At 44.5% G+C, this 12,292-nt stretch overlaps 1 protein-coding gene across 1 annotated transcript in view; it reads left to right on the top strand.

The window, feature by feature from the left end:
* ACYP2 (acylphosphatase 2) overlaps positions 1 to 10,954 on the top strand; it is a 67,948-nt gene extending 56,994 nt beyond the window's left edge. Inside the window, exon 4 of the mRNA XM_079969102.1 lies at positions 10,754 to 10,954. Within this exon, the coding sequence (XP_079825228.1) occupies positions 10,754 to 10,868 (115 nt within the window). The 3' untranslated portion in view covers positions 10,869 to 10,954. The remainder of the gene's footprint in view (positions 1 to 10,753) is intronic.
* The last annotated feature ends 1,338 nt before the right edge of the window (positions 10,955 to 12,292 follow it).

Below are 12,292 nucleotides of genomic sequence, written 5' to 3'. Positions count from 1 at the left end.
GTACCGTATTTTTTGCTCTATAAGACTCACTTTTTCTCTCCTAAATAGTAAGGGGAAATGTGTGTGCATCTTATGGAGCAAATGCAGGCTGCGCAGCTATCACAGAAGCCAGAATAGCAAGAGGGATTGCTGCTTTCACTGAGTAGTGAAACGGCCCCCTGCTGAAAAAGTTTGCTGACCCCTAGGATATAGGATATCCTATACCCACTTACATGTCATTACGCCACATTGAAATCAATGGAATTTTACAACTATGTTAATCAGATATTATTTATCCGATCAGATAAGGTACTCCAGATATCATTCTCCCTACTTTGTTCTAAACCAAAGACAGGAGACCAGATGGTTGCTGGAATACAGCTTCCATTAACCCCGCCCACTGACTGGGGTTGATGAAAGCTGGAGTCCCAACATTTTCAGGACTGGGTTTCCCATCCCTGATTCAGAATAAGCTTTAGCTATGGTAAACCCCAGGCCAATGGAAGTTTTGTGGGAAATAATAATTGGCCAAGAACTCAAACAAGGGATAATGAATCAGATTCGTTAGTGGCCTTGTTCTTTGTGAGCATTAATGCGCAATTAATCAATATTCCGCTTCCACTCATGCTAGTTGCAATGCTTGGGGGCTGGTTTTTTGTTTGTTTGTTTTGATATAATCATATACAATTAATGAAGCGCTTTTTTTCTCCAAGTGAAATCTGAATTTAATTGTAAGGCTTTATTGGGAACGATACAATGAAGTATTCATTAATTCAAAGAGTCTCTTTTCATTTACATGTGCGGGGATCCTGATTTTTCTTCCTAGGCATTGCTAAAATAATATTTGCTACAGACTGTAAAATGCTACATATTTCTATAGGGAACTGGCTCTCCCTTAGGGCGACATTCCTGCAAAGCACATAATTTATGCTGAAAACTGTGGTAGGATTTGGCAGTTTACAGCTGTAGGCAGGATGGCAGCCTAGGTCTTTAACAAATGCTGTTTGATGTCTTTCATTTAAATGGTAAATCACACAGTGCGGCATTCAGTTTAAGCTCGTACAAAGGAGCGTGGGATGCAGAACGGATCATAATACGTGTGAAATATTCCCCCCTTTCTGTCTTAAATTGTTTTGTAATTCTGGATCATGAGCATGTTGACCTTCAGGAAAATGCACACTTTGCTGAATGCACAGAAAAGCTGTCTACCGTATTTTTCGCTCTATAGGATGCACTTTTTCACCTCCCAAAATTAAGGGGAAATGTATGTGCGTCCTATAGAGCGAATGCAGGCTGCGCGGCTAAGCCCAAAGCCAGAACAGGGAGACAGAGCACTGCCTTCATCCCGCTGCCTTCATCCCGCTGCCTTCAGAGGGTTCACGGGCTGTGCTCCGGGGGCTTCAGGCAGCTATTCACAAGCCTTTGGAGTGCAGCAGGAGTTCCCGCTGTGCTCCAAAGGCTTGCGGATAGCTGCCTGAAGCCAGGAGAGCAAGAGGGATCGGTGCACACCGACCCCTCTTGCTCTCCAGGCTTCGCTTTGCTGGAGAGGCGTTGCACAGTTTTCCCTCCCTGCGTAGCGCCCCTTCAGTGAAGCAGGAGGAGAAATGGAAGGGACTCCGTTTCTCCTGCCGCTTCGCTGAAGGGGCGCTGAGCAGAGAGGGGGAGATCCCCCCCCTCCGTTCTCCCCCTCCTATGGTCCGGTGTGTCCTATAGAACAAAAAATACAGTATGTGCTGCAGCTGAGTTGCAGAACACATGACTTGCATGCAAATGGTGGCAGGATCAGTTACCTCTGTGTAGAGCTGAGAAAGACTCTGCTTTACAACCTTGAGACAGCCAGTGTAGATCAGAGGTGGCTAACCTGTGATCCTCCAGAGCTTGCTAGACCACTTAGGAGGCTGCCTTGTACCAAGTCAGTCCATGGGTCCATCTATCTCAATGTTGTCTACACTGACCGACAGCAGCTCTCTGGGGTTTCAGGCGGCGACTCTTTCCCAGCCCTTCCTGGAGAGGCCAAAGGTATTGTACATAGGACCTTCTGGATGCAATCAGATGCTCGGCCACTAACCTGTGGACCATCTCTGAACACCATAGCTGTCAACTTACAGATTTGAAAATAAGGGACCAGCAGCCTTGAAAAGAAGGCATCAGCAGCCAGAATAAGGGATTTCCTTTTCCCATACCATGTGCCCCTGCTCCAGACAGACCTTTTCCCTGGCAAGGGTGAGTGGGCCGTCGATGCCGTATCCATCTGATTCCGAGCACAGGTATGTTCAACTTCTGAGCCCCTCCGAGCCAAAGGCAGAAAGCCCAGCCAGCAGCCAAACAAAGCCTCAAGCAGTGGTTCCCACAGCACAGCAACCCGGCAAAGGGGGATGCAGCAAGGAAAACCACCGTCACCTCTCTGCTGGGAAGCGCTGAGCAAAGGCGAGTCCCCAGGCAATGCGTCTGATTTGATCGGCACAAGGCATGCAAGCTCCACCCCCCAGTTGTTCTTAGACTCCTTATTGGGTGAGCAACGCAGCCAAGCAACACAGCAGGAGCCTCCCTCCTCCCTGGTCGGCAGGGAGAGAGGGAGAGGAGCTGCTTCCTTTGAAACCCGGGAAATTTACGGGATATCATCAATAAGGGACAGCAGCAGGACACGGCACTGCAGTCTGATTCAGTGCAAGGCAGCTGCCCAGATGTCAGAGACCAGGCTGAGGAGTACTGCTCTGATGAGGAATGGTGCAAACCTCACCCTCACCCTCGCTCTGCTCCTGACCAGGATCCTGAAGCTGCCCAGCAGCAGTTGAGCAGTATAGATTTGGAACAGCGGTTTGCAGAGGGGCATAGTTCTGAAGACAAAAGTGGGGACGAACTGGGGGAGGGGGAATGAACAGCAAAGTGAAGAAGAACTGGAAGGGAGAGAGCTAACAGACACTCTCTCTTGCTGGAAAGTGTGCAGCCTATCAGTCCGAGGTCACGGAGAGCAGATTAGGTGGCTAGCATGGTGGTTGCAAGATCAGGTTGCAAGGCATGGAAGTGACTAGGGGGGAAGTGGGTGGAAACCTTAATTGGGGACACCATCATTCCGAGAGTGGCTGCTTTGTTCTTTTGCTGTGATAACTAATGACTCTTTAAACGGTAAGCGACTCTTCGCTTTGTCCTGCTTATCTACGGCCAAAGGGGGGGGGGGGAGGAAGCCGAGTCCCCGAAGCCTGACACTTGTTGTTGTTTAGTCATTTAGTTGTGTCTGACTCTTCGTGACCCTATGGACCAGAGCACGCAGGCACTCCTGTCTTCCACTGCCTCCCACAGTTTGGTCAAACTCATGCTGGTAGCTTCGAGAACACTGTCCCACCATCTCGTCCTCTGTTGCCCCCTTCTCCTTGTGCCCTCCATCTTTCCCAACATCAGGGTCTTTTCCAGGAAGTCTTCTCTTCTCATGAGGTGGCCAAAGTATTGGAGCCTCAGCTTCAGGATCTGTCCTTCCAGTGAGCACTCAGGGCTGATTTCCTTCAGAATGGATAGGTTAGATCTTCTTGCAGTCCATGGGACTCTCAAGAGCCTTCTCCAGCACCAGAATTCAAAAGCATCAATTCTTCAGCGATCAGCCAGCCTGACACTATATGAAACAAACTGAAACCGAGCAAGGTTTCTACTGGGCATGTGTGTGCTAGAGGCCAGCATTACAATTATATTTAAAAATAAAAAAATAAGTAAATACATTCTTATTTAACCTTGCCTTTTATCTATTAGGAAAATGCCTGCCTTCGCTCCCAGTACATTTCCGAGCTCAATTCAAAGTGTTGGTGCTAACCTTTAAAGCTCTAAACGGCCTCAGCCCAGTATACCTGAAGGAGCGTCTCCACCCTGATCGTTCTGTCCAGGCACTGAGGTCCTCCTCCAATGGTCTTCTGGCAGTTCCCTCACTGTGAGATGTGAGGTTACAGGGAACCAGGCAGATAGTGTTCTTGGTGGTGGCACCCGTCCTGTAGACATCCCATCAGATGTCAAAGGAATAAACAACTATCTGATGTTTAGAAGACATCTGAAGGCAGTCCTGTTTAGGGCAGTTTTTAATAACTGATGTTTTAATGTATTTTTAATCTTTTGTTGGAAGCCGCCCAGTGTGGCTGGGGAGACCCAGCCAGATGGGTGGGGTATAAATAATATATTATTATTATTATTATTTCATTGATTTAAGTTTCTGTCCCTCCACTTCCTCCGGAAATCATAGGGTGGTTTACAATCACTGTTGTTCAAACTGTTGGAAGGTTGCAGTGCCTGCTATGGCAATATAAAAACTCAGCCGTATTCTGGGATGTGATGATAGACAGACAGACAGACAGACAGATTGTTCATTTGAGTTACTGCATATCAGGGATTCTAAAATCCCTGCTTCTCTCAACCATGTGAAGTTAGGCATGAGCAGGAAAACCTTTTCCTGCCGTTTCTTCTGCTAAACAGTTGGGAGTAAAAAGAAGAAACAAACAAACAAATTATTGCCCATTACTTCAAATCATCCAGAGATGTACCAGTAGACCCCTCTCTGCATTCTGCCCACCTCCGCTCTAGAGAGATGTCATGTATTCCCTGTGATCTCATGTGATTAATAGCCTCGTAAGCTTTACCTGGCGTTGTGTCCTGGGTTTCCTCGATCCTTTAGAAAGAGGAGGCATGGAAACACCAGCCTCCCCATTTTTGCCAAACGGGTGAATTTGGTTTCCATGGCAGCAGACACAGGCAGATTTTGACTTTAAGGGCATCGACAGATGAAAGCATTCCGCTTCAGCAGACCAGGCTCCCCAAGTCTTGAGAGCGACACATTCAATTCCTTTCAGTCCATGGTTCTTGTGACATGAAGTGGATCACCCTTCGTGGTAATTTCTAGGGAAGACATGAGCTCTTCCCCAGAAAGTTTTAGTCTGAATAGGGAGTGCTTAGTTATAATGATTCGGGAGTAATTTTGTGACACAGCCCATTGTCTAAGTTTTGTGTCTTAGCCCATTGTTAGAGCCAGTGTGGTGCAGTGGTTAAGAGCGGTAGACTCGTAATCTGGTGAACCGGGTTCGCGTCTCCGCTCCTCCACATGCAGCTGCTGGGTGACCTTGGGCCAGTCACACTTCTCTGAAGTCTCTCAGCCCCACTCACCTCACAGAGTGTTTGTTGTGGGGGAGGAAGGGAAGGGAGAATGTTAGCCGCTTTGAAACTCCTTAAAGGGAGTGAAAGGCGGGATATCAAATCCAAACTCTTCTTCTTAAGTCAGGGACAGCCAACACGGTGCCCATGAGATGCTGTTGGACTCCAACTCCCATCAGCCCCAGCTAGCATGGCAACCTGTGTCTCTAGTGTTTGCAGGGTTAAGAACAAGACTGAAAACTGCCTAATAACATTTACCATGAATGTTCCATGCTGTGTGCTAATTACAGGTAGGTAGCCGTGTTGGTCTGCCGTAGTCGAAACAAAATTTTTAAAAATCCTTCCAGTAGCACCTTAGAGACCAACTACGTTTGTTATTGGTATGAGCTTTTGTGTGCATGCACACTTCTACAGATACAGTGGTGCCTCGCAAGACGAAAATAATCCGTTCCGCGAGTCTCTTCGTCTAGCGGTTTTCTCGTCTTGCGAAGCATCCCTATTAGCGGTTTAGTGGATTAGCGCTATTAGCGGCTTAGCGGTTAAGCGGCTATTAGCGGCTTAGCAGCTTAGAAAAAGGGGGGGAAAGGGAAAAAACTCGCAAGACTCGCAAGACGTTTTCGTCTTGCGAAGCAAGCCCATAGGGAAATTCATCTTGCGAAGCGCCTCGAAAAATGGAAAACCCTTTCGTCTAGCGGGTTTTTCGTCTTGCGAGGCATTCGTCTTGCGGGGCACCACTGTACACTGAAACAGAAGTCACCAGACCCTTATATATAGTGAGAGGGTGGGGAGGGGTATTACTCAGAACGGTGGTGGGATTGGGTGATTGGGTGATAGGTGTGGTAAACCTGTTGACGACTCTTAACGACTGCGAGAGGTCTTACAGAAAAAAGCAAGGTGTGAGATGGCTAAAAATAGCTTTATCATGTATAATGAGATAAGAATCCAATGTCTCTGTTTAGACCAGGTCTCTTCATGGTTTTAAGCAGGGGTCAGCAAACTTTTCCAGCAGGGGGCCGGTCCACTGTCCCTCAGACCTTGTTAGGGGCCAGACTATATTTTGAAAAAATAATAATAAACAAATTCCTATGCCCCACAAATAACCCAGAGATGCGTTTTAAATAAAAGCACACATTCTACTCATGTAAAAACACGCTGATTCCCGGACCGTCCAGGGGCCGGTTTGAGAAGGTGATTGGACCGGATCCGGCCCCCGGGCCTTAGTTTGCCTATCCATGGTTTTAAGTCTGGTAATAAGTTGCAATTCAGCAACTTCTCTTTCCAGTCTATTGCTGTGTGCGGAAAGCTTATTTGAACAATGGGTAGTTACTACAATCTGCTCATACTCATGGTTCATGGTTTGTGATCAATCGCTGACTTTGTCTGCATTGCTTTCGTATGCGGTGTGTTTGGGGGAATCAGAGCTCAAAAGTAAACCACCAATCCGCAGGACGGAAGATACTAATAATAGGGTTTCTCTGGAGTAAACAGGATGCAAATTTCTCACTTAGCCGGTGCTGAAAATCAACGTAATGGAAGCAAAGAAGGAGAGAGCATTGATTTTTTGATGAAATGTTGTGCTGCATATATACCCCAAAGGCTTTGCATTAAGACTAGGCAGAATCCTGACATTTCCTAACCTTTTGGTGCCCATTGTTGAATTTTAATAACATGCTTTTTAATTTTGTCCGCTTTCTGGTTGAGACTTAATGTGTTGACCCTGCCAGTCCTTTCCGACCACAGTGATGATAATGTATTTGTGTGTGTTTATACGCTATATCGGTGTCTGCAGAGAGGGCTTTATGAAATCCATAACAACCCACTATATAAAATACGCATTGATTGAGATCCATCACCATTAAAATCAGCAGGAATTTTGCCATGGACTTTAATAATGTTGCAGGCCAGCCCAGTCTCCTAGCAATGGGAGATCCCAGGGGTTTCGGCCACACTTACTTGGGGTCCATGTTTTCTTTTGGAAATGAGGCGCAGTGGAAATTGTGGTGTCTTTCATGATATATGGTTTATTTGCACATTTATACAACCTGAGCGTACGATGGAGGGGTTCACAGCATAAACATTCCAAGAGGGCCTTGCTTCGTCCATAGGCGCAGCCCTGAATCCAAACTGCCATCAGCCACTCTGCTCTGCCTGCTGCTTTGTGTCTCAGTCACAGAACTCTCTAACCTCTGATTTTATCTTCTAACTACCGTATTTTTCGCTCTATAGGACGCTCCCAACCATAGGACACACCTTGTTTTAGAGGGGGAGAACAAGAAAAAAAAATTATCCCCCTCTCTGCTCAGCGCCCCTTCAGCAAAGCGGCAGGAGAAACGGAGCCCCTTCCATTTCTCCTCCCGCTTCGCTGAAGGGGTGCTGTGCAGCTCTCCCTCTCCTGAAGCCAGGAGAGTCTTGCTCTCCCGGCTTCAGCAAAAGGAACCCGAAGCCTTCGGAGCACAGCGCGAGTTCCCGCTGCGCTCCAAAGGCTTCAGGCGGCTATCCCTCAAGCCTGGAGAGCGAGAAGGGTCGGTGTGCACCGACCCCTCTCGCTCTCCAGGCTTCAGTGAAAGCAACGCGAAGCCTCCAGAGTGCGGAGGGAGCGCTCCCTCTGTGCTTCGGAGGCTTCGCGTTGCTATTGCTGAAGCCAAGGAGCCTGCATTCGCTCCATAGGATGCACACACATCTCCCCTCAATTTTTGGAGGGGGAAAAGTGCTTCCTATAGAGCAAAAAATATGGTAACTCTAGGTTAAGATAGGAGCCCTTCCCATTTGCCATCTGGCACAGTGCCCCCTCTCTTTGGCTTACCTTATATCCTGTCATCTTCCTTTAGTTCCATTAATGGCCCATCACCCCAGGCAATTTCCTGGGCACTGGAATCTTAACCTAGCTTAATTATAGCTATAACATTCAAATGGAAGGATGGGAGAGGCTCTGGAGGGAAGATATTCAATTTACATCATGTTACGATCTAAAAGAAAACTGTATGAAAATGCTTTACAGGTGGTATTCAACACCTGTTAAATTAGCCAAAATGTCTAGATCTAGGCCAAACACCTGTTGAAAATGCAGGGAGGCGGAAGGCACATTCATCCACATGTGGTGGAACTTTAAAAAGATCAGAGAGTTTTGGGAAATGATCTATAACGAACTTAAGAAAATGTTTAAACACTTTCCCTAAAAAGCCCGAAGCCTTCCTGCTAGGAATTATGGGTAATGGAATCCCAAAGAAGTTCAGGAGAGTTTTCATGTACGCCACAGTAGCTGCCAGAATTCTAATCGCAAAAAGCTGGAAGGGAGAAGTTATCCTATCCAAATCAGACTGGCAAAATAAATTGAGAGAGTATGCTGAACTAGCAAGAATATCAGCAAGACTACGAGATGTTACAGATGAAAAATTTATTAGAGAGTGGGACATATATAGAGTTTACCTAAAAGAACATTGCCAAAATATCAATCCGTTTGCAGGTCTTGACCAGGTTTCTGCATGTAATAGGACAACTTTATAAATTTAAAGCAATCAGAATAATGCAGAGAAGATAAAGTTAAGTGTGTAACTAAAGAATGTGGTTTGGGAACACAATGGGGAGATCGGAGGTCATGACGAATTTAATCACAAATTGATGTACACAATAAGTAACAATTATGGAATGAATGTTTGTTTATTTTTACGTTGTCTTTAAAATCTATTAATTATTCATGTTAGACAGTTTTAAAACCAATGAAGCAGTTTAAAAAACCAAAACAAAACCTAGCTTAATTAGCTTTCAACATTTGCTGATTCCAGGGGATTCAAAGTGTCTAGCACACAGCTTGATGCACACAGGTCTGGCTTGAAACACACAGGTCTAGCACCCAGTTTTAACACTCCAAGCATTGATTAAATTCTAACACCTACTGGAGCCAGGAATTTACAGGAGTCTGGAACTCACAAATGCATAAGATGTGGACTGTCCCCCATTTTGAAACTGCTGTATTATGGAGTCAGTCCATTAGTCCATCAAGTCTAATATCCTCTGCTCTTGACGGGCAGCCGCTGGTTCCTCCCCCTATTCCTCTGTGTCCAACCAGCCCATGACAAAGAAGGGGTTAAATACCACAGCCACATAAGATCAGGCCATTGAAATGACCCAACCTGGGGAATAAACAGTAAAGACCTGATGAAGAGAGTACAGCAGAGGTTATATTTTCTGAGAATACTCCGGAAAAATAATCTCTCAGAGGACCTGTTAATGGCAGTTTACCATTGTACTGTGGAGAGTATATTAACTTATGATCTGTGTGTGTGGTTTGGGAGCTGCACGGTCAGGGAAAAAGCAATGCTGTCCAGGGTTGTAAAGACTGTGGAGAGAATAATTGGGTGCACTCTTCCCACCTTGGATCAAATCTACGCTTCCAGGTTGTGCTGGATAGTACACACCCCGGAAATGATCTCTTTCAGCTTCTGCCTTCTGGAAGAAGGTATGGGTTTATAAAGACTAGGACTAGCCACCTGAGAAACAGTTTCTAGCCAAATGAGATTTTGGTTTTAAACACAGTGTAAGGTAGTCTTTGTGGGAGTATATTGTATTTAATTATGGGGTATCAGAGTTTTTAGGGGGTTAACCAGGCTGGGATAGCAGGCTTGTTGGTTTTTGAATGCCTGATGTAGATTTTTTCAATTTCGTTGTTCTGTATGGGACAATGACAATAAAGATTATCGTATCGTATCGTATGCAAGGAAAAGAACCAGAATATCATGCATATAAAGATCTCAGTTCTCCAAGTGTTGGTCCTCATGCAGACAAAACAGCAACGTCTGCACAGAAGAGGCACACTGGGGTAGAAGTACCACCCAAGGGGGGGAATTCTGAAGGGACTGGGCCCCCCAAATGGCCCAGTGAAGACTGTTGAGGGAGGAGGGGAATGAAGTATTTATTTGTTTTATTTCACAGGATTTCTGAACTGTTTAGTTATTTTAAAAAAATCTCTAAATGGTATGTAAAGCACAACATAAGAACAATAAAATAAAAACAGCTAAATCATGAAAGCCAGGAAAACAGTTTTACGGGTAGTATTATGATAGATGTAGACAGGAATTTATTACTAATAGGATCTAGTTTATGGGTTGAGGAAAACCTAGGGGGAAAAACATGCGTCTTTACATGACTGCTGAAGAAGGAATGCTTCACAAAGAGGGGAGGGAATGCCACAGGGCTGGTGCAATGATGAAAAAAATGCCAGGACTAAAATTTCCCCAGATGACCCAAGTGACCTTTAGGGATGGGGAAGAAATTTGCTTTCGTCAAAAGGAGAACCTGCTAAATTAACATGAAATAGCTTGCAGAAATGTGTGTAATAGTCAAAAATTGCATAAAGATAAGTAAAAAAAACTGTATGCACTAAAATAATGCAACTTTTAAAATGAGGATTCTTTTCTTTTTTAAAAAAAATCACAAATTGAGGCAACAATGTGGAGAACTGGATTTAAGAGTGGGGTAAAGGCTGAGAAACTTGGAAAAACTGAAATGGACAGATACTGATTTTACAGGTCTTTACAGGGATATGAAGTCTTTCGCAGTTATAGGGAACCCGTGAAACACACAAGCAGAGTGACTATTATACAGGAAATCTTGCAGTGCTCTAACTGGTCTGCCCTTTACTTTCTCCCTGCAGGAAGGCCTGGCTGACCAACGTCGGAAGCCCAAGCTCACGCATTGACAGGACTAATTTTGCTAATGAGAAAGAGATCACTAAACTTGAGTTCACGGGCTTTAGCACAAGATACTAGCCAAACAGAACAACACCAAGCTGATTGTACTGCTTATAGTAATTAATCACTTGTAATTATTGTTGATGTTATTGTAGCACCCTGCTTGTGGTTAACGCTTAGCTGGAATGAAATATTCAACGCAGCAAAAGAGAAATTAAAATAGTAATTTATTTGTCAGACAAATAAATATGAGGCACAGTGGTATATGGTTACCAAGCTCTGGCCTGGCCTCTTGCCATTCTGGCCAGCACTTATATTTCCTTAATCCAGCCCCCTTGCTCCTCCTGTGGCTGCCTCTGTCCAATCAGCCTGGTTGAAATTCCTATTGGCTATTTGCTAGAGCCAATCACAAAAGATACACCCATTTCCTTCTTGCCCTTTTATGGAAATCAAAAAGCTATATATTCTTCTATCTATAAATGACAAATAAGTAGTAATATATCTTACATGTGTCTCAACAAGGAATCTTAATTACCAGCTCACCTCTTACCCTCCTTGCCCTATTGCCTTCCAAAACAGATAATTAATCTTGAATTTTTATCTTATGCATGTCAAGGATTGAGTTCACATCAACATTGAGAGATCTCCTTCATTTGAAGGTTTCTAAACAAAAGGCCTGACAACCATATATCAAGAGCGCTCGATTGGCGTCTTCTGTCTGGCAAGGGGGGGGCTGGTGCCTGATGGCCCCTGTGATCTCTTCCAACTATATGAAATAAGAATCTAGCATTTCTTAAATCCTTTGCATAATTATATTTAAACTAATATATTTAATACATAAACAACCTTTTAAAAGGAAAAGAAATCTTAAAAGGATCTTAGTTTAAGAAAGAAACAACTTTAGAAAAGGCTTCCCCAAAAATGCTCCCTTTCTGCCAGCTCTTCTTCTCTTGTTTCTCTGCCTCAAAAATAGAAAGAAAGAAAACCTATTTTCTCCAGCCAAGTCAGTTGTCTTTTTCACTGCTCTTGACCTTCTTAACCTTAGGAAGAAGATATGGCTCATTTTACTATTTATCCACCCTTAATTTGTAGGGTCAGTGTAACCTTGGCTGTCAGCCTGTAATTCCCTTTTTACGACTTTGAGAGTTGTTTTCTGCTATAAATCAGGGGGGCCCCTTGTCTAGGAGTAAAACATCTTGTCAAGGTTTTTAGGCAACTGGTCTTCTAAGACTGGTCTTTTAAGATACAGGCCCTGATTAAACATATAAGCTTTAATAAAAATGCAGGCTTATGATTAGATGCCTCATTCCCCCCTTTCAAGCTCAAGGACCTTCATCCCAAGTGTCCTTGATAGCTTGACCTTCATCATATTCCTGAGGTAAAGCTCTGTATAGGGCCATGATATGAGGTAGAGTTTCATTTGAAATCATCTTGCTAATTGTACTTCTAAAACATGAAATGATACATGGCACCATACATAAAACCATTATTACTACTGTCAA

Source organism: Podarcis cretensis (assembly GCF_951804945.1).
Source record: "Podarcis cretensis genome assembly, chromosome: 3".
Taxonomy (NCBI): domain Eukaryota; kingdom Metazoa; phylum Chordata; class Lepidosauria; order Squamata; family Lacertidae; genus Podarcis; species Podarcis cretensis.
The sequence above is the reverse complement of the archived record's forward strand: the minus strand, read 5'-3'. Positions and strand labels throughout refer to the sequence as shown.